General features: G+C 35.7%; 1 protein-coding gene across 1 annotated transcript in view; it reads right to left on the reverse strand.

The window, feature by feature from the left end:
- Window positions 1–660: 660 nt before the first annotated feature.
- Window positions 661–23178, reverse strand: part of DOCK7 (dedicator of cytokinesis 7) — a 166078-nt gene continuing 143560 nt past the window's right edge. Inside the window, 10 exon segments of the mRNA XM_006773220.2 lie at window positions 661–1118; window positions 3969–4136; window positions 6201–6307; window positions 8540–8683; window positions 9026–9262; window positions 9380–9469; window positions 10599–10724; window positions 18100–18114; window positions 19872–20003; window positions 22683–22826. Of these exon segments, the coding sequence (XP_006773283.1) occupies window positions 1076–1118; window positions 3969–4136; window positions 6201–6307; window positions 8540–8683; window positions 9026–9262; window positions 9380–9469; window positions 10599–10724; window positions 18100–18114; window positions 19872–20003; window positions 22683–22826 (1206 nt within the window). The 3' untranslated portion in view covers window positions 661–1075.

Raw genomic sequence — 23178 nt, forward strand, 5'->3', positions numbered from 1 at the left:
CATTTTCTTGGAAAAATTTGCCAAGTAATTGAAATATATTTCCCCCAAAATTGTTGCATTAATTTCTTATAAAGTTAAAATTTTAAGTCAATTGGTTTGTCTTAAATTCAGTTAAAAGAATTAATTTTACATATATTTTGTAAAATCTATACAAGGATCAAATGTAACTTCTCAGCTGGTAAATTAAAGTCAAACAGCAGTTCATGTTCTTTTTATGGTGTAATAGCTTTATGATGTAATAGTTTTGGTCACGAAAAAACTGATGACTGGCTTGTTTAATTTGAAACAGGAATCATTCATTTTAGTTGCTGAGAGTCATTAAGCTGATACCATTATCATTAGTATAATAAAGTTGAGAGTCAAAGATCAAGCTACTGTCACTGGTATTGGCTATCCCAGTACTCAAAAATTATTTCTACAATTTACTCTAACCCCCTCCCCGCCTTTTTGGTGTCTAAATGCAAAATAGCTTAGAAACCACTTTTAAGACTTCACAAACCAGTTATCAATGTCTTCACCCATTAATTCATTCAATTTGGAACTTTGGGGCCATAAAGTGACTGTCAACTTTTGTTTTCATTATGCTGGTTCTTGAATCAGCTCTAACTTATTCTCTGCCTTTGTCAATAAAGAAAATTTGTAAAGTCCCACTCAATAAAATTAGTGTAAACGTTCACATATTTAATAGTACCTTTAAAATAAGCATTACTACATTTAAAATGGTTCCAAAATGAATCTATAAATGTTCATATAAATTAAAAAATACAAACTTAAAGTAAATAAAATTAACATTAGCTATGGTATAAATAATGGTAAATGTATAGTGTACCCTTGAGTCATTAAAATGTCTTTAAAAAGATAACAGCATATTACCAGAATATTAGAAGCCATAGCCATGATTCTCAAACTTCAACAATCTACATTTGATTTGGCCACTGCATTCTTCATTGAGTAAATTAATGCTACAATTTTCAGATTTAAGTCCCAAGTCTTATTTTTCAATAGATCTTAACTTCTTTTCACACTCAATGTTGAATATGTGGCTCTTTTCAAATTAATAAAACAAGTGTTTATTTTAGAGATCCATTTTGCGCAGGCTCATTCGACTGAAGGAATCTCTGGGAAGAAAAAGGATATAATTATAAGCAAACACACTGCAAACTTCTGTAGATTAGGTTTACTTTTTTGTTCTGCCAAAGTTATCTCAAAGTTTTGCTACCAAAAAGTTAATAACTTAAAACTTTTTGTACCAAAGTTGTTACTAACTTTCAAGTTACTCTGCCTTATGTATATTCTGGTTTATAGACCTCTATAAATTAAAGCTATATTGCAGTAAACACTTTATCAAATGCATTGATCATTTAGTCACTTGTGAAACAGAAGCATTAGCTATGATAAATAAGGAACGAAGGGATAATGGGAGAGATTTTAGGAAAATATTTTTTTTGCGATTATTAAAAGGCAAAAGGCAGCCCTAACCGGTTTGGCTCAGTGGATAGAGCGTCAGCCTGCGGACTGAAGGGTCCCAGGTTTGATTCCGGTCAAGGGCATGTACCTTGGTTGCGGGCACATCCCCAGTAGGGTGTGTGCAGGAGGCAGCTGATCGATGTTTCTCTCTCATCAATGATTCTAATTCTCTATCCCTCTCCTCCCTTCCTCTCTCTCTGTGTGTGTATATATATATAGGCAAAAGGCAGGTGTTTATTTAAAACACTAAATTTCAAGTCTCAAATCAGTGATTCTTAAACTTGAATTTTAGGACATGTTTACACTTAAACATTGAGGACCCAGGAAACTTTTGTTTATATGGATTATATTTACCATATTAGAAATTAAAACTAAGAAAAAGTCAACTTATTTTTACAAAATAACCCATTACATAAATAGTTTATTAAAAATAACTTGCAAGAAACTTTATGATAGTGGCATGCTTACATATTTAATGTCTGGCTTAATAAAAGGCCTATGTTCTCATGTCTTTTACAATATCACGTTGCATATAGTCTGGAAAACCACTGTACTTTCTCAAGAGAATGACAGTGAGAAAGGCAAATCATATTTGGTGTTAATATAAAATTAGTTTTGACTCAGGAACTTCCTGAAAAGGTCTCAGGGGCACCCTCACAGAAGTCCCAGACCACACTTTGAGGACCACTATCTTAATACTTCACAAATAAGTAATATTCTAGATTTTCTAAATCAGTAAAATAAAAATTTTAAATTCTAAAGAAGCTTTATTTTCTAAGTTTTGAAGATTTAGTTAATAGTGAGGAGAGACTAATATTCTTCAATACCTCATAATGTATTTTCCTTTATCCTTAGGTTAATTTCTTTCACTTATCCGTCCTAGGATTAAGGCTAATCTTTGAGGTTTGTAACAATCTCCAGGAAAGGAAAGGGCAGGTATAAAAAAGTCATGTTCAGCTTTGAATTCCTTAGTGTGGTTTTCTGGTTCCAGGGAAAACAGCTGTATTAAAAGCTAGATAATGTTCATAAGAGCTTTTCTAAATTCCAAAGAACTTCTTGCAACATTAAGAACTGAATCTTGGGGGATTGACCATAATCAGATAGTTGAGAAGGCAAAAGCTCAGGATAACAGTATAAGGGAGTTCCCTTCAGATAGGAAGAATACAGTCTTTCCATCAAAAAGAGTGGGAGAGATTTGAAGGAAGTGAGACAAGCATTAGGAAACAGCCTGATGACCTCAGGGACCCAGCACCCTCATTCTAGGTCGTTTGTAAACAGTGTAAAACTGGTGGAAGGGGGTTAGAGGCAGCAAGAAGAAAAACTCCAAAGTGATTAAAGGAGAAACCAAAAGTGGAGGGGACTAGTATTGCTTCCCATTGGCAATTTTAAGAGGAAGCCACCTTGGGTATTCACATCTGTATGGGATGGTGGAAGCAAAAATATTTTGCCAGAGGAAGGATCTAAAACAGGCCCTCTGATCTCCCTCTGCTCTAGATTGTGGAACAGATTCAAATAATCTACATGCTTTCTTAGGGGACATGACATAGAGCAGGCAGGTAGGCATTTTTTGAGTGAACACAATTGTTTTCAGAGGCCTAGAAGTACAGAAATAGATTACTGAAGAATAAGAACTAATTCCCAGATGATCAAATAATTTTCTTTTGTAGTATATTATAGCATGCATTTACATTCTGTTTTCTTAAAGCAACTTCAAAGGCCTTCAAAATATTAATTAGGTAAGTATAATTTAATGCCTTTACTGTTATTAAATCAGAAGGTGGTAACATATTGGTGCCACAATAATTCAATTTGTATATATATTTAGATTTCAAAATGCAAAAGCAGTTTACCTTATCATGCCCTGTCCAGAATTGAGGCACTAAAAAGTACAATGTTAAGTGCCATCCTTGGAAATGTACATGCCATTTAATGTCCACAACAACCTTTTCAAGGTAAGAAATTTTAGAGGAGAAATCTAAAAATTGCTCAAGTAAACTAGGATCAGTTGTAGAAAATTCCAAGTTATTCCTATTTCTAACTTTTTGTGTCACACTTGGAATGTAGAGAAAAACACTGAAGCCTTCTTGATACTCAATGTGGTTATGTGTTTTAATACAAATGAAGAAGAACACTGCATACTATTTACTGCCAGGGCTGAGGGAAACAAAACCTGGTTCCTGATCTATTCCAGTGAATTCTCCCACAAAAATACTAGGAAGTGTGACAGGACTTTAATAAAAGGAATAGTTTTAAGAGGCCAGACTTATATGTGGTCCTGGTTAGTATGAGTATTTAACACAACTTTGTGACTCTTGAATTACATACATATCTTGGAGGCTGATTCATGTAGAGATATAAAAGGCTTATATTAGTTGAACTTGTCAGGAGACACAATATCTAAAACCATGTAATAAAAGTACACTAATTCATTATTAAAACAAATAATTCACGCAGATTTTATTTTTCTGAACATAAACCAAATAACAGAAAAATAAGCATACCTGTGGCAGGTGACGGGTAATACTACCTTGTATAACTGAGGGATCTTTCTGTTTATCAGAGGTTGTAGGGCCTCTTTAAGGCGATGATAGTTTCTCTCCAGTTCTCTTTGATACTCCTTTTGATCTGGCCCAATTAAGCTCTTATTTTTTCTTAAGGCATCTTCACACCTAGAAAAAACAGTGATGTCAAAAACTCTTCTGGCATAGTTTGAGGGGTTAGTGATACACACACACACACACACATTCCCCATGATGAGGACATTCAGTTTCTTGGTTGATTGTTAAATATCCTGCCTTGTATTAGGTTTAAGAAAGAGAACAGATGATCAGCTGTTAAAAATCTAACATTCACTTCCAGTTTTCATTTAATTGAAAATTACTTTTATTCAATAAAAATTTAACAAGGAAAAAATTGTGTATTTTTAAATATTAATTCTGAAGCCATTTTTTCCTTCCTCCTATTACCACTAAACTTGAAGCTCTAAACTAAAAGAAATATAATAGCCATACTCATTTATGAGGCACCAATGGCATCTGGCACAGTGGTTTGCCTGTGTCCTAATAAATGTTTTTAAATGAATAGCTCTTGATAACAGTTTATTCAGATGTTTGAGAAAAAATATCTGGGCTCTGATAGGTAAATGAAAGGATATTAAAAGACAATATATACAGATCACCACTTGATGCTCAGAGGAAAATATATAGCCCCAAATGCTTACATTAGAAAAGAAGGCTAAAACTGAAGAGCTAAATCTAAAAAGGACAGAACAAACTTGAAGTAAAAGGAAGGAAATAAATTTAAAAGTATGACAGCTCTATATCAATACAAAAGTTGGTTCTTTCAAAGAAAAAAAAGACTAAGCACTGGCAAGATTAAATGAGAGAAGGCTAAATAATCCCTATTAGAAATTAAAAATGAGATATAAGGTTAAATACAGCAGAAGTTTATAAAGGCACAGATATTATGTACAATTTAATATAATAAATCTGAAATGATACTTTTCTAGATTAATATAATTTACCAAAACAGACTTAATAAGAAAAACCATGAATAATCCTAAAACCATCAAATACATAGAATCAGCCAAGTCATAAATCTATCCCCAAAGAAAACACCAACATGTAAATTCTACCAAACACTGTGACGATGAATAATCACAATGTAACAATTCCAGAGTATTAAAAAAAAAATCCAAAGTATATGGCGGGGGAGGGGGGAGGGAGGAAGAAGAACTATTCTTGAGAAGATTTCCAACTCATTTTTCAAAACCTAATGGGAACTACAAGAAAAAATTGTATTTCAGTCTCATCCTTAGAAACAATTGCAAAACTCCCAAGTAAAATAATAGGAAACTGTTAACAAATATTACACACACACACACACACACACACACACACACACCATTTAATAAAAGTTTTAAATTTGTAATTATAAAATACTCTTTTTTAAAAAAATATATTTTATTGATAAAATACTCTTAGCATAGCCTGGCCGGTGTGGCTCAGTGGTTGAGCACCGACCTATGAACCAGGAGGTCAGTGTTTGATTCTTGACAGACCCAGTTGCAGGCTCAATCCCCTGCAGGAGGCAGCCAATCAATGATTCCCTCTCATTATTGATGTTTCTATCTTTCCCCCCTTCCCCTCTGAAATCAATAAAAATATATTTAAAACAAAACAAAAAAACTCTTAGCATAAGTACAAATAGTGGGAGCCTCTTTAGTTAAAACATCTACAAAAAACCTGAAGTAAACATTACACTCAATAGTGAAAACATTTCCTTTTAGATCAGTAACAAGAAATGGATGCCTCTATTACTATTACCATTCAACATAGTGCCAAAGATCCTAAACATCACTGTAAAAATATTCTACAGATTAATTATTAGAATTAACAAGTTTGGCAACATTCTTATGTAAAATATATCACATTCAAATGCATTTCTATATACCAGTAAACAAAACACAATTTTAAAAGATACCATTAACAAAAACATAAAAGTATTAAATACCAAGGAATAAATCAAAAGATATATAAGGCCTCTATAGAAAATTAAAATAATATTAAGAAAACATTTAAAAGATGTCAGTAAATGGAGAAATACACAACTATTTTTCATTGTGAATCACTTTCCTATATTTTCTCTTTTCAATTGTCCCTTAAGACATTATTTTACAGTGTGGTTTTAGACGTTCTCAATTTGAAGATCTTAATGTAGGAAGCCTGGAATACCTTTTAGTAAAATCTTTGAAGCAGAGTCGCAGTTTATTGTGATGTCTGAAGAGTTTTGGGTCATTGGGTATTTCAGATAGGAAAACCTGGGCAACTTCCAAAGGCCCCTGTAAAATAAGAAAAACAAGAGGAGTGTTTTGTCTTCTCTAAAATCAGAGAGATAGAAGTTACCTGAATGATTTTTCTTAGCATTAAAATGGCTGCATTTAAGCTTAATGCATATGTGAATGTGACAGGTTCTGGCCATATGTTTTTAGTTTTTCCTAATGTCAAGTCTATATTCTTGTCTACTACATTTAAATTAAATTCTTGGGCTACTGGAAATCAATTGTTAATTCAGATTATTAGACTTGGTTTCCTGAAATATTTCCTCAGTATACGAAATCTGTTCCCAGCACTGTAAATTAAAGAAGATAATCTTTTGCAAGTTATATTATTTGTGTGTTTTAGGGGGTTAAAGGTCTTAAAGTGTTTGCTCCTTTTTTGGCTTTATTCCTTTAACCTAAAAAATAGGGTAAGACAGCCGGCTGGTGTGGCTCAGTGGTTGAGCATCAACTTATGAACCAGGAGGCCATGGTTCGATTCCCGGTCAGGGCACATGCCCAGATTGTGGGTTTGATCCCTAGTAGGAGTGTGTAGAAGGCAGCTGATCAATGATTCTTTCTCATTCTTGATGTTTCGATCTCTCTCTTCCTTTCCTTTCCTCTCTGCAATCAATGAAAGTGCAGTAAGCAGCCAATCAATGATTCTCTCTCATCATTGATGTTTCTATCTTTCTCTCCCTCTCCTTTCTTTTCTGAAATCAATAAAAATATAAAGAAAAAAAAATAGTGTATTTCACATATTATGTGAAATCTTACTTGAAGCCTGTCTGGATTTCCTATTACCTTGGATATTCCTAATCATCATCAGAGAGACAATGGGATGCCTTCTAATCTACATATGACAAGTCTACAGTACTCTTTTGTGTACATATATTATTAAAAATTTCAAAATGATTCTACATTACTTATTTACTCCTCACAGTTCAGTGTGGCAATCTGGAGAAAATAACATCAGGAAATATGTAAGACAGTAGGCGTTCACAGGCATGTACATAGCTCTGAAAATGAACCTTCCTTTTTTGAACACATTCTTTCAGTACAAAAAGGAAAGGCTATTCTAAGTGAACCAATTCCTTCTTTTTTTTAAATTCTCACCTGAGGATATTTTTCCATTGATCTTTTAAAGAGAATGGAAGAGAGAGGGAAAGAAAGAGAGAAATATTGATGTGAGATATACACATCGATTGGTTGCTTCCTGCACACACCCTGACCAGGGCCCAGGCTGGGGAGGAGCCTACAACTGAGGTAGGTGCCCTTGACCAGAACTGAACCCAGGACCCTTCAGTCCGCAGGCCGGCAATCTATCCACTGAGCCAAATCAGCTAGGGCCCAATTCCTTCTTAATGGAATGTTTAAGAACAGACAGTGTAGGCAGTGTAGAAGGCAGGAATGAAAATCTTTACCATTGAGATGGTGATAAAAACTTTTTTCAGTTTACCTTTATATTTATACTTTCAGTGTCTTTTGCAACCAGTTCTAACATCTTTTTCACTTGATTTGGCACTTATTTATGATCTTTGTAAAATCTAATCTAATAATAGACAAACATGGTAATTGACCGCACCTTCGCTATGCCTCCCATTGGCTAATCAGTGCAATATGCAAAGTAACTGCCAATAAACGGGCCGCCTAAGCCCTGCCCCCAGCTGGGACCCCCGTCTGAGGCCCTGGGCGGAGGGGATTTGGTGGCGTGATCGGCCCGAGGAAGCCCTATTCTTGCAGGAATCCTCCTGCAACGGGCTTCTAGTCTATGTACAGTGGGGTCTTGACTTACGAGTTTAATTCGTTCCGAGACCAAGCTCGTTAAAGAGCTCATTAACTCAAATTACTCTATCAACTCAATGCAAAAAATCGGCCAAGAGACAGCTGGTATCAAAAAACTCCTTAGTTGGGACACTCGTAAATCAAGGCCCCACTGTATATAAAAGCCAAGTGACTGGAAAGACCAGTCGCTATGACGCACACTGCCGCCAGCCAACCTCCCCCAGCCCCTCTCCTCAGTTGGCCCAGCCTCCGATTGCTCCCCCCCCCACCCTGATCAAAGGTGGGACTGGCCAACCTCCCACATCCCCTTCACCCCCCCCACCCCTCACCCTCAGTCCCAATCGGCCCTGATTGGGGTGGGCCGGCTGGACCCCACCTGTGCACAAATTCGTGCACCGAGCCTCTAGTATAATAATAAAATCACTCCAAATTCCATTCATAACTTAAACAGTGCCAGCAGAAAGCACCAACCTGATTCACAGTTGTGCCCACAGACCCCTGGAGCACCATTTGGAGCATTTTGGGATCTGCTGGATCCTGATGTGTTGCAAATGCCAACTCCTGTGTCTTTTTCTGCATGTCTTCAATAGCAACTTCAATTGGTGTTAAGATGATCTGGATGAAATAAAATCTATTAGGTCAGGGTACTGATAGAAAACTATTTAAAGAGTTTTATATATAATCAATTAAAATAAAAAAAGTGAAGACCAATTGTAAACTATCATTTAATAATAAAATCCCAAACTTTGGATGCCTTAATAAAAAATCATCTTTCTAAGTAAAAGCTGAGTGTGAACTAGGGACTTAAAAAAGAAGCTTAAAGTTAATCATTTAAAAATGGATAAAGTTCTATTATGCTACCACATGAAGGGTGGTACATAAAGGCACACCCACACTGTTCTCACATGGCTCCAATGTATTAGTTTCTCTAATTCTGCTTCCCATTTGTGAACTTACCTCTTCTTTGTGAGTAACATTGACCCTTGTCTTAATATAAGGAAAAGCATGAGAAGTAGTCAGTATGGTCTTCCGTTTGAATTGTTCATGAAGGTCCCCATGGGCACGGCCATCTAAAGTGAAGGGTGTACAGTACATGAAACGGCGAAGATTATAATTTTTGTCAAAATATGTGATTCTGTCCTTCATCTCATACGTGTCAAAGTATGGCTCCACGTAGGTAATCTGAATATACGCCTGGGAAAGGAAAAAGTCCTTCATTTTCTCACTGATAAATCATCACACAGTCTCTCTCCAACAACATCATAGTCTCAAAAATATGGCTACGTGTCACTACAGTTTAATCAACCATACCTTGTTAGGATCTAATTTACACTTGTCTACAGGATTAGAATCCTTGATTACTTCAACCACATCCTCTCCAAATCTTTCTCCATAAAATCCCTACAATAAAGAAAAGGAAATCTATTACATGATGTTTACAGTATTAGAGACTAGAGAAGGCCTCTGAGGGAGACTCCTGAGCAAAATTAGGCCATTTAGTAAGCTTATGTACAACCATGTTAATAATTACAAAGTAAATAATATTTAGCCTACAAATTAGCCCAGTCTCAGTCCATATTTATTCGATCCACTCACTTTAAATAACACAAAATAGAAGAAAACAACAATTTTCTTCAATAAAAATACAGGGTTTCACAAGAGGTCCTCAAGAAAAACAAAAAGAGAGACAGCAGAAACAAAAGAAGCTCAGTATCTTTGATGTATAGGATCTTTTATTGTGTCTGATGAGGCCTGATTTCTTGCAGACACGGGCCAATGAAGAAGCATTCATTTTTATGATTAAACGCAATGCCCTACAATTTCAAATAAAAGCACTAACTTGGTGAAGTTTTACATAGGTTTAGATTTTGAAAAGGCAACCCTGGGTGAAGAATGTAGTGACTTTTCCATATGACACTGAGTAGCAGCATGGGCAATGAATGGAGCTATTCAAAAGAAAAAATTAAATTTGAATCTTCAAAGGAGAAACCCTACTCTTCCTCCAAAGGTAATTTTTATGATTAAGTTTTGAGAAACACTGTCTCACTTAATATTTCCCAACACTTACCTAGCCTCTTGAAAAATAAAGTCACAGTTTAAGCCAATTGATAGAAATAGAGACCAGTAACGTCATCAATAAGAATAAAACATTTAAGAAATTAACCATTTTGTTGAGAATACAAACAAGCCTAGAGCAGTGTTTCTCAAACTCTTATGTGAATACAAATCACCTGGGTATCTGGTTAAAATGCAGATTTTTATTAGGAAGGTCTGGGGCACGACCTGGGACTCTGCATTCCAAGCAATCTCCCAGCTGATACCAGTGCTTCTGGTCCCTGAACCACACTCTGAGTGATAAGAATAGAGAAAGATTGGAAAGCAGAACTATAGCAGGAAAGATAATTCCCTTTACTCTAAAGAACAGTTTATTTGGCATGATATAGATTATCAGATGATCAGATTTGGATCTGAAAGTCTATTCATCATTGCAAATTAAAGAAGACATTTTATGAACCACCACAGCATTCACCTCCAATCTGTGAGAGATCTCTGCAAGTTTGGTGATTGCAGGCTCCTTGTAAACAAATTCCTGTTCATCCAAATCCCCGAACTTGGTTCCATAAAAACCAACACGAAAATAGGTGCCAAACATCCGCTTCCCATCCTAGGTTTAGGAAAATAAAGAGACTTTAATACAAAGTCTTTTTTTTTTTTGACATTATGCTTAGATTGCTATACTATAAAATTCCCAAAACATTGCAAAAACTTTTAAAAATTACAATACTTTGTTATTTCCCAAATGAAGATAAAAACAAAGCAATAACCTTTCCTTTTTCAATATTTTTAACAAATAACATTATGTAACTGGGCTTTCACCAAGTGAATAAATCACATATGCTTTTTCAGGTTTGTACCAAGTGACTACTTCACATTGGTTTATGTTTTAAGTCCATACACTTGAAATAAATTAACTTATGTTCCTTATTGCAAGAAAAGATGCTCAGTATGACATGGACTGTGTCTTAACTGTGCTGAAAATAGAGCATACTACATAAAAACACTAACAGTTTTAGTTAACAGCTTTATATAATCTCTAAATATAATAAATTAGATCATAAAAGTTAGGAGCCAAGTATAGCACCTGGCATAGAGCAGACAATCAGTAAATGCCAAGACCATCCAGAAGCACTTAAGCAAAAAATTTATAATCAGTAGCCTGTGCTGATAAAAATATTTTTATTTGGATGAGTAAGTAAAAGTGGAATAGGAAGGGAAAAATGTAAACTGAAAGCTAAAAGGGAAAAAATTGAGAGGAGTTAGTTATCTGTCAGTCCTCAAACCACCCACTTCATACATTAACTACACATTCATTTCAAGTATGACGTACACCACCACAGTCACTTTTACACAGTGCATTTGGAAACAAATTCCTTCAATAAAGATAAAATAGTGGGAAGCTTTCTATGCAATTCTTTCAATTTAGATACAAAGATATTTTAGAAGGATTTTGTGGTGGCTTCTACATACACAGCACACATAAGTATTAAAGCCTAATCTGTCCCATACTTATTTTTCCTATATTGAGTTCTTACTGTAAAGGCAAAGGGCATATAAAATAAGTCACAAATGTCACAGATAATCAAGCAAAATGGAAAAGTCTGATCCTTAATTTACCAGTTTTATAATTTTTAGAAAAGTACATGTTAAAATACCCACATTTTTGTCAAGTTGTTTTTTTTTAAAGTCTTTGGAGTCAAATAAATGTGAGGTTTCTAATTTAAAAATTTTTCACAAGTTATTTCATTTCAAAATTTAACAGACATAAAAATTAATTTCTATAGCAAAAGAAATCTTTCTAGATAGATTAAATGTATTCAACCAAAATTCTGATAAAAACTATCAACATGCTAATAGGATAATAGCAAATTTTGACATAATTAAAGAACAAAGAAAACACTGCATGGAAAATAAAACTTATTTTTAAAAAATGAATGATTTGTGATTATTTTTCAAAAATATTATACACATGAAAATTCCCACAAATATTAAAATATTGTTATTCTGGCTGTACTCCTCTCAGAGGTTTCGAATTTAAGATATTATTTCAAGCCCTGATCAGTTTGGCTCAGTGGATAGAGCCTTGGCTTGAGGACTGAAGGGTCCCAGGTTTGATTCCGGTCAAGGGCATGTACCTTGGTTGCGGGCACATCCCCAGTAAGGAGTGTGCAGGAGGCAACTGATCAATGTTTCTCTCTCATTGATGTTTCTAACTCTCTATCCCTCTCCTTTCCTCTCTGTAAAAAATCAATAAAATATATTTTAAAAAAAGATACTATTTCAAACCTTCAATATCATGGCCTTTTAAATATTTGAAGACAGCTATTAAAATTTATTTCCTTTAGCTATACTTTCCATATGAGAGTGATCACTATCCTGTGTGCATTTTGTGTGTGTGTTTTTCAGTGCCATCTTTTAAAGTGTGGTACCTCAGAAATAGACACAAGGCTGCTATGAACTGATCTGATCAGTGAGGCTGACTGCCTCCCTGGATCTGGAGTTGAATTTTATTAATGCACTTTAAAATTGAGCAACCATTTAAAACTCTTTATTTACTTTCCGTAATAACATTCAGTTCAAGGAAAGACGATGAGTGCTTATGATGTTAGCCCCTATTCATCAGTAACAGGAACATACAAATAAGATTTGGCTCCTCAAGAGAGTAAAAGATGTATTCAAATAATTACAGTACGAAGGGTTATGTGCTAAAAAGTTGTACCGAGAAATATTAACCCTATTGGAGCCAGGTCACAAAAGCGATAACACACAGACAGGGTTCTACAATTTGAGAATGAACACTGGATGTGGGAGAGGGAAAGGATAGGCTAGCAGAGAAAGAGGGAAAGAGGGAAAATCTTGAAATAGAACGTCTGTAAGGGAAACCATCCATTCACATATTTGAGTGCCTCCTATGTGTCAATAAACTATCCTGGACATTGTGATAAATCAATGAACAAAAGAGACAAAGAGGGTGGTCAGGATAGGTCTCCTCAAGAAGGTGACATCTGAGCAAAGACATGAAGAAAGTGAGTTATTCATGTGGATCTCTGGGGGAAGTGGATTCCAGGCTGAGGAAAGAGCCAGTGCAAAGGCCCAAGGGTAGGTGCCTACCTAATGCGTTCCGAGAACAGGAAGGTGGTCCTGTGACTGACGCAGAGTTAAGAGGTAACTATATGGAGTGGCTGGAATTAAAAATGAATGTGTGTATACTAAAATGAAGGAGGGAGCAGCAGAGGCAGGAAAATTAAGAGTCTGAGTAAATTTATTTTCTTTCTTTTTTTAAAAAATAAATCTTTACTGTTGAAAGTATTACATATGTCCCCCGCCCAACCCCCATGAGTAAATTTATTTTCAACTTAGAGTTCTCCAGTGTCAAACCACTGACGCTATCAGGCTCATGAAAACATTAACACACAGCTTTATCTTCAGGAAAAACGTCACTTCCATCTTTATTTTCTCTTCAGAGTTTTGGACCACAGAATGATAATGTTTTCCTTTGAATTTGAAAAATAAAAATCCACTTTTCTTTAACCTAGCCTATGATTTCCTAACATAATCTTCCTTTATTGTTATGAACTCTTTTGGAACTTCCCACATACTTCAACTTATTCTTCCTTAGCAGTTCTACTTATTGACTTGCACAATCTTGTGGGTGATGAAACTATCCCAGACAAGGAAATCCACCTACTCATCTGTCCATTTCTCTAATGGTTGAAATTTCTTATGAGAAATATATCTAAAATCTGTATTTCATAAGAAACATTCTGTTGGGCTAGTTATATATTTCTACAATGACATCACTTCTATAACTCCTTTTATCCTCACTCAATTGTTTTCCCCTATATTTCCTTCAAGTTAACTGATTTCCATAAAGGCGTACCAGTATTTCACACAGTGGTAGTTCCCTTCTATTAGATCTATTCCTCTTAAGAGAACACATTGCCCTGGCCAGTGTGGCTCGGTTGGCTGGGCATCATCCCATGCATCAAAAGATTGCCGGTTCAATTACCAGTCAGAGCACATGCCCAGATTTCGGCTTCAATCCCGACTAGAGGTGTACAGGAGGCAGCCGATCAATGTTATGCTCTCACACTGATGTTTCTCTCTTTCTAAAAATCAATTAAAAAAAACTTTTTTAAAAAAGGTAACATTAAAAAAAAGTAACACTTAAAAAAAAAAAAGAGAACATTTACACCCTTTTATCAGTTTATTTAGTCACAGGTCTCAACTTGGGGACATAACACCTCTTAGATTTTATTAACCAAACTAGAGGCTCAGTGCATGAAATTCATGCAGGGGGGCGAGGGGGTAAGGAGGTCCCTCAGCACGGCCTGCACACTCTCCAATCTGGGACACCTCGGGGGATGTCCAACTGCCTCTCGCAATCCAGGACCGCTGGCTCCTACCCACTCGCCTGCCTGCCTGCCTGCCTGATGGCCTCTCACCCCTCTGCCTACCTGCCTGATTGCCCCTGACTACCTCTGCCTGCTTGCCTGATTGCCCCTAACTGCTCCCCTACCGGTCTGATCACCCTTAATCGCTCCCCTGCTGGCTTGATCGCCCCTAACTGCCTCTGCCTCTGCCTCGCCCCGCACCTGGGACCTAGGACACAGGATTCCCTCCTCTGGCTGGTTGCAGGCACCAGGGACCTGGGATTCTTGCCTTCTGGCTGGTCACATGCACCCAGGACCTGAGCTGGCTTGGCCCGGGCTGGCTGCAGCCGCAGGGCACCATGGGTGGGCGGCTTGTCCCTCTCCAAGGCTACAGGCGCAGCCACTGGCGCCCAGGACTGCGGAGACCATGGGGTGTGTGGATTGTCCCTCTCTCGGGCTGCAGGCGCAGGTGCAGCCACTGGCGCCTGGGACCGCGGGGCATGCATCTTTTCCTCTCCTGGGCCGGGCCACAGGCACAGGCACAGCTGCTGGCACCCGGGACTGCGGGGCGGGCAGCTTGTCCCTATCCTGGGCCGCAGCCTGGCTGGTCCCCATTCCTCTCTCGCAAGCTCATTTGTGCCTGGCAGGTCCCCATTCCTCTCTCTCCAGTTGAGCATCTGAGCCATTACAGCATGACGGCGTGATGACCATTTGCATATTAGCTCTTTATTATATAGGATTGTGTTAAGATTTCAAGTAATAGTAAAAATAATGATAATAAATATAGTACAACAAAAACAGTAATCTCCAATATTTTTGAGTACTTAGTATGTGCTAGACACTGGCTATCCACTTTACATGTAGTATGTCAATTTTTATCTCAATTTTGAGTGAGGTACCATTATTTCCCCCTTTATTTTAAGAGAAGGAAAAATAACTTGCCCAAGATCACATTCGGAGACCATACTGTGGTGGAGTTGGGAGTAAAACCCCAATATATTTGACACCTTAGTCCAACCAAGTTCTTAATTAGGCTATATAATTCCCATACTCTATATACTGGTACACAAAAACTGGGACCTAAGTATATATATATCATTTGACACTTCTCTTATGTTTTCCCTGAGAATTTTTGAGGATTTCCTTGAGTAATTACTTGGTACTTCTCTTCCTATGTTTTGTCTTTCTCTATCTCACAACTATTCTCTACTATGAATACAAATTGTCTATTTTTGAATATAAATTGATCACTATTTGGTAAAGATATCTTTTTAAAATGAAATACACATACAAAATATGAGGCGGTTGTAAAAATTTCCAAACAGAAATTCAACATTTCTCTTTAATAAAAATAATTTAAAATGCAATAATAAGAAATGACTAAAGCACATCGTATTTCCTATTATTTTAAAAATGTGGACGTGGGAAAAGAAAAAATAAAAGTGAAGAGTAAACAGCCATCGAGGTACTGAAACCGGATAGCAGATTAACAGTCACCATGATTCATAAAGAGTTTGTGACTGGTTATTTTGCATGGTAAATACTTTACTAATAAGTGTCAAGTTTTAGAGTTACCATTTACATACATACACAAACCCGCACACACATCCCCCAAAAGCTTCACCAACTCAAACAATTTATACCAAATCCAGGAGAATAAGGAAAAATGAAACACATTGCAAATATATAAGTGCAAAAGGCTTTTCCTCTAAGTCAGAGTCATTCTACAATGTATAAATTATCCTTACTGAATTTCAACCCAGTGAGAGTTGAGAATACTAGGAAATTAGCTAGAAAACACAGTTGTTTAGAAAAAATGAAATTACTGAAGTTTTCTGAGTAAAAAAGAAAAATATTCACATGATAGGAACTTACCACAATAGACAATAGTAAAAGTAGGGAGTAGGGTCAGCAACCAGGGGCAAGAGAGAAGAGAAAACAGAAGGCATTTTAATTAAGGAAATTTCAAAACAAATAAGCAGCAAATGGTAGCAAACACATTTTTTAAAAATGCAAGCATCCATTTAAGTTTTACAAGGAAAAAAGCAAAAAACAAGCGTGCAACAATTTTAGAAGCTACAAAGCTAAAGATCCAGTGAAAGGTAGTGACAAGATATAAACAAGAAAATAAAGCCTGTGTGACTTTTACCATGCAGTAAACATGATGACAGAATGATATTAATGTCATAACCAGTGAAAATCATACCTTTCAGGGGTCGATTTAGCATCAAGCTGACTAGTAATAAACTGCTCAGAGGTTTCCATATATCTTTTATGCTTACTTTTCAGCTAATTCCATTTCACGATAGGAAATCCATAAGGAATGTTATCACTCATAGATAACCATGGCAAGTCTATATATGTCTTAATTGAGCCACAGAAATGAGGGATTCTATATTAAATATTAATAAGGTCATACACATTTCATCTAGAGAATTAAGGTAGATGCAAAAGTACAAAAAAAAAAGTTGGGAACCAATTCAGAAATGGGAGAAAACACAGTAGTGACATTTATTCCCAAGGTTTTCTATTTGGGTCCCAAAACAAGGGCTGCAATACTGAAAACAAACAGAAAGCCTAAGCTCTTTAGTCAACATGAACGTGACTACGAAGTGAGAAGGCAAAGCAGACAACTTTACAAGTACACCTAGCTTTAAATAAATCCGATTTATTAATATTTTGCTTTACCTCATCAAAATAAATTGAAACGCATTTTATAGAATTCTTTCCTTTACATAAAAATTTAAAATAATGGCAATCAATTTCTCCCTGGCATTTTAAGATTTGATTTATATATAACTTTCAGGAGCCTAACCACTTATTAAATAAAAGGCTGCACATGTCGTTTTCATTAAACATTAATTATCAAACACTGTCAGAATATGAGGTCAAATTAAATTTCAAGTTCTCTCAATCTCTTTCATCTTTCCCCCCAGCAAAACTGAAAAAACAAAAGTGAATGTCTTTCTTCAGGAGTGCTTATACTCAAGGTGAAGTGACTCAAGATCAAATTAACACATTCTTTCATCAATTCTAAGATGCATAATTGTTTTTGCATACATTTTAATATCTCTGTCGTTGGTATTAAGCTATCACCTGGTAGGATATTGTGGTTTAATACACAGGTTTCTTTTTTCTTTCTTAAATGCATGTAAATTAATGGGATGTCTTACAATTGATGGCATCTTAGATCAGATGAAATACAGTATTTTCTATTTACACCTCTGAGCAATAACACATAAATCGACCTCTGTAAAATGAGGTGAAACAATATGGTTAAAAAAAGAAATCTGTGTGTAAATGTTGATGAAAGAAAATGCTTCAAGGGATAAAAACAAACTAAAGTGATGACAAAGTGGCTCATTTACCAAAGAATCTCATTAGTGTAATATGGATTTCCATGCACTGCCTACACCTCTTAATAATAAATTAAAAAAAAAAACTTACAGTATTTTAACAAAATTTCTTTGGTTAATGAATTCAGTTGATAGCAGATAGCAACAGAATGCCCACAGCTAGCACATGTGGGCAAAGCATTGGCATAAGAAATCTGATCAAATCAATCTATTAGTGTCTTTAACTAACTAAAACATTACCTACCTCCCAGCCAGTACTCTGTATAATAAAAAGTAAAAAAGGGCAGGTCATAAAAAAATTATTTAAAAAGAACAAAAAAAGGCCAAAAGAAGTTCAGTAGTATAAAGAAAGGCACCATATACCATAAATTCTTCTCCACTGATAGAAGACACTAGGATATTTTTTAAACACCACATTCTTTCACTTTTAAGACCTCTGATAATTTTATAAATTGCTTGTTCAAAACCTGGTAGCTAAAATTTTACCTTTTAAAAACTTTAAAAGTGAAAGTACATATTTTGGGGAAAGAAAGCCTACTGCTTGTTCCATTTGTCTGTCTAAATTAGACCTCTCACTAAACTCAGCTGAACTACCTGGGGTAAACTGGAACAGAAACTGCAATTTTGCTCAAATGCCTTTGGTACAAATGGATGAAAGTTTCTTGGAATCTACTAGCTCTAGATGTTCCAGACCTGACCTGTGTAATTTGCAGTTTACAGCTCTAGAAGCTGGGATAAGGCTCCTTTGACAGTATCTGTATAATTGATTATAACCACCGCCCCCCCCCCCCCCACTTATGAATCCTAGTAAATCTTTTGCAATTTCAGTATTTTAGCAGACAACAATAAAATTCTGGCATAACAGTACAGCTTTATTTTAAGGCTGTTAAAGTTTTTAGATTATATCATTTCATCTTAGTCCATGGCAAGAAAGAAGAAGTCAAGCTGATAGACAATAAAGACGTAGTACTGAATATAGAAGTGGACATTCAGATTCCACTTCCTTCTTAGATGATGGCAGTAGCAGATAACAGCATGGGTAGCACAGGAAAGGGAACAGTAAAGTGGGGGAGGAGAAGGCTCAATAGCGTATTTCGGAGTATTTAAAAGGAGCCAAGGATTTAGTTTCAGGGACATCAATTGCTAATAGTTTAATTGTAAACTAAGTTTATTTTAATTTTAATTTTTGTGATTTGTGGATTCCATGAACTATAAACAAGTATTGAAGTTATATTATAATTGAATACACATAAGACAACCATTTTATTCATTATTTTTATATTAGAAATATATCAAAGAATGATTGAATGGAAACATCTAAGGACAGTGATGGCAAACCCATGACACGTGTCAGAGGTGACACGCGAACTCATTTTTTTGGTTGATTTTTCTTTGTTAAATGGCATTTAAATATATAAAATAAATATCAAAAATATAAATCTTTGCTTTACTATGGTTGCAAATATCAAAAAATTTCTATATGTGACATGGCACCAGAGTTAAATTAGGGTTTTTTAAAATGCTGACACGCCTAGTTTAAAAGGTTCACCATCAATGATCTAGGATAAACAGTGAAGTCTAGTTGAAATCACAAAATATTAGGGGTTTATTAAGTTTTCTTATCAATTAATAAAAAATTAACTTAAAAAACTTTTTTGGCAGCCTAGAAATAGAAATCAATTTAAAAATCAGATTCATAACTATAACTCACACTATGAAACCAAAAATAACACACAATTAAAAAAAATTTGGCAACTAGTAATCATTTAAAAAAAGTGATTAAAAAAAAGACAAGCTGTGTGGGAAACTTATGATGATCTTAATCTATTTTGGATAAATTCAATTTTTTGTTAATGAGCCTTGCTTTGGTACTGAACCATCATTTTGACACCGTTCATTTGTAACCTGATTAAAATGGTCATTCCATGGGATCCAGTTTGACATCAATACAATGCAACACTAATGCTTTTAGACAGTTTCTCCATTTATACTGAAGCTAGAAATTGCAATCATTACCTGATGAACAATTTTGCTGAATGCTTCTTGAAGTTTACCATGAATTGTGGATAGTTTCTTTGCATCCCGATTAGCTTCATGAATAGGAATAAGTACTTTGTACACCTCATTAACTGCTTCATACATGCCAGCCTATAAGAATAAGATATTGCTTTCTTTTATATCAACAAGAAAGTAAATATTTACACTTTATGAATTCACAATATTTCTGCTAAAACAATACCAACTGAAGCTTTTCCAATAGGACATAAAAACAAACAATACTAATCTTAATTTTACTAAAACTTAGAATTTTTCACAATGTATTATCTTCTCTAGCTAGTTATACACGAATATATATGTGTGTGCATTTAACATACATATGCATATTTATACTTCTATATAATCTGAATTGGATTTTCTGCTTCTACCTACCCAGGATAGGTAGGTAGAATTATTAATTATTACCTTACTTCGCTAAGGTAAATATGTGTATGTTTGAGTATTTCTACCTGCAGATACACTTTTGCAGAAACAAATTCTAAGCAAAGAAATAAGAGAAATCCAATTATTACATTGGTCACAGATACATAGATATCAGATAACCTGTGGCCTCCAACGAAACTAAAATTATTTAACTTTTCCAAAATATTAAACTGGCACAGGAAATTGCCTATGGAAAAACAACTGATTTATAACAAAACATGAGAAGGTCCTGAGTCATCAAATTTTCAGATTTTATTCCACTATGGCTAGTTGGCCAGTGGTTGGCCAAGGGTTACTCTGGTTATACTCTAAGTGACGAAATGTGTTTGTACTACTCTTCCATTCTCTTGTCCTTAATCATGGGTTGGTAGCTGTAGTGAGGGAAGAGAGGTTTTCAAGAGCCATTGAGTTCCCATTGCCTCACAAATCAGCAAACATATTTTCCCAAGGAAATAAACATATGGTTCTTATTTTCTAGTCAGTTCACAGGAGTATGTTTAAGCAGTCACGTAGCTATAACAATGAAATATATTTAGTGTAACTAAAATGCCTCAGTAATTATTTTAATTAAGATTAAATAGATTAATGAAAAAAAAATGAAATTCATAATTACATGCTATTTATTGCAAAAGAAATTCTGTAATTAGGCCATTGTACCACAATTTGAATTCACTACTGTGAATTATTAAAATTACAAGCACACACACTAATACACACAGTGTATATTTGTCAAAATATTCCATTAATATCAAAAAACCTTTCCCCACTGCTAGTTCAGATCAATTATATTGAAACTCGTGGAGCAGAAATCCAGGGAAATCAGGACTGTCAAGGTTCTCAAAGACAAAAAATTTTAAAGTGGACCAACACCTAACATCCTTAGAGTCTAAGAATTATATTTATTTATTTAAATTACTCTTCTTCTAAATCCTTAACCGAGGACATGCTTAGAGAGGAAGGAAAGGCTGGAGGGGTGGGGGAGAGAGAGGGAGAGGAGGAGCAGGAGAAGGAGAGAGATTGATCAGTTGCCTTCCATATGAGTCCTGACCAGGGATCAAACCCAAAACACAAGTATATGCCCTGATTGGGAATCTAACCAGCAACCTTTCCATGCACGGACGATGCTCTAACCAACTGAGCCACACTGGCTGGGCTAAGAATCATTATATTCAGATAAGCTGGTTCTAAGTGCCAATACAATGCAGATGAGGATAGTCAGCTGGCTAGTGTGGCTCAATGGTTCAGCATTCATTATTACTAATCTGGAGCCACATTACATATATTAACTCATTTAATACTGACAACATTCCTATGAGGTAGGTACTATTACTAGATGCATTGTATGGATAAGAAATGTAAGGTACCAATAGGTTGAGTAATTAGTACCTAAAGTGATTTAATTACTAAGGTGGCAGAGCCAGGACTTGAATTCTGGGTGTATGCCTTCTAAATCTATAACCTTAACCAATGTATTGCAAGATAGGGTTAAGGTCAAGACAAGAAATGACCAATTTCTAGTCGTGGTGCAATGGGGAAGTTGGGGCAGCACTGCATATTAACTCAAGCTACCATCTTACGCTAACATGTACCCCATTGCCTCCTAAACCTTGGTGCTGGGACACTAAACACTCAGCAGAAAAGTCACAGAAAGTAGGTGACCCTATCACCCTGGTTAAAGAAGAGGATTCAGCTAGCTATCTCTCCTTTCTCTGATAAACCTCTCATCCTAGATCCGCATGAATACTTAATTTTTTCACATACAGATGTGGAGGGACAGGGTTGGGGTTAAAGCATGGTAGAGTAGGTCACACAGGGGTCTAGAATATATTTCATGAAATTCCTGATATGTGAGCTCCAGGCCACTAACACCTACCAATAGGGCTACCAATGAGATGAGAAACCATGATCTTCCTGAGTACCAGGGTGATACTCAACACACGCAAACAGATTTTCCCTTTCATCTAATACACAGGCCATGCCAGTCTACCCAAGCAGGAACTGAAATCGTTTAGAGCCCTTGTTTTCTTCTGTTCTTTTTTTTAATAAAATTCTGTTCTGTTTGTTGGTGAAAGTTTTATAAACAACAATAAAAATCTGTTGTGGATTAAGGGTTGATCCATAAACAAGCAAATAAAAAACACTGAAAGTGGCAGATTATTAAGATTAAAAGGAGAGTAAACAATAATAAATTGATGAAGAAGGTTTATTCCTAGATAGTTCTTAAGGTACTCAGAGAAAACTATTGTAAAGGAAAAGCAGGATCATAAGCAGAGAGAATAAATATACACATCACTAATAATCCAGAGGTATGTAACTGGGGAAAGAGAATGAGCATGAGTCACTCACCATAGAGAAAGAAGCAGCTGCTTGCTCCAGCAATCCCACAAGTCCTGACTCAGTGAAGTACTTTCCAGAGCAGATGCCTTCTTCATCGGGAGATACAACGTCATCTGAGACTGCAGACTCTTCTAAAACATTAGATGAAATATTCTAGGGAGAAAAAAAATCGAAAAGGTTTGTGAAATGGAATTAATTTCTTAGCATAGAAGATGTATATGAAGAAGTAATTTAAGATAAAATATAGTGATCAGCTTAGGCTAAAAAAAAGGTGGGGTAGTCAGCCTGGCTAGTGTGACTCAGTGGTTGAGCATTGACCTATGAACCAGGAGGTTATGGTTGGATTCCTGGTCAGGGCACATGCCTGGGTTGTAAGCTTGATCCCCAGTAGAGGGGCAAGAAGGGTGCAGGAGGCAGCCGATCAATGATTCTCTGTCACCATTGATGTTTCTATCTCTCCCTCTCCTTTCCTCTCTGAAATCAATAAAAAAAAAAATTTTATGGG

Source organism: Myotis davidii, unplaced genomic scaffold, assembly GCF_000327345.1.
Source record: "Myotis davidii unplaced genomic scaffold, ASM32734v1 scaffold205, whole genome shotgun sequence".
Classification (NCBI taxonomy): Eukaryota; Metazoa; Chordata; class Mammalia; order Chiroptera; family Vespertilionidae; genus Myotis; species Myotis davidii.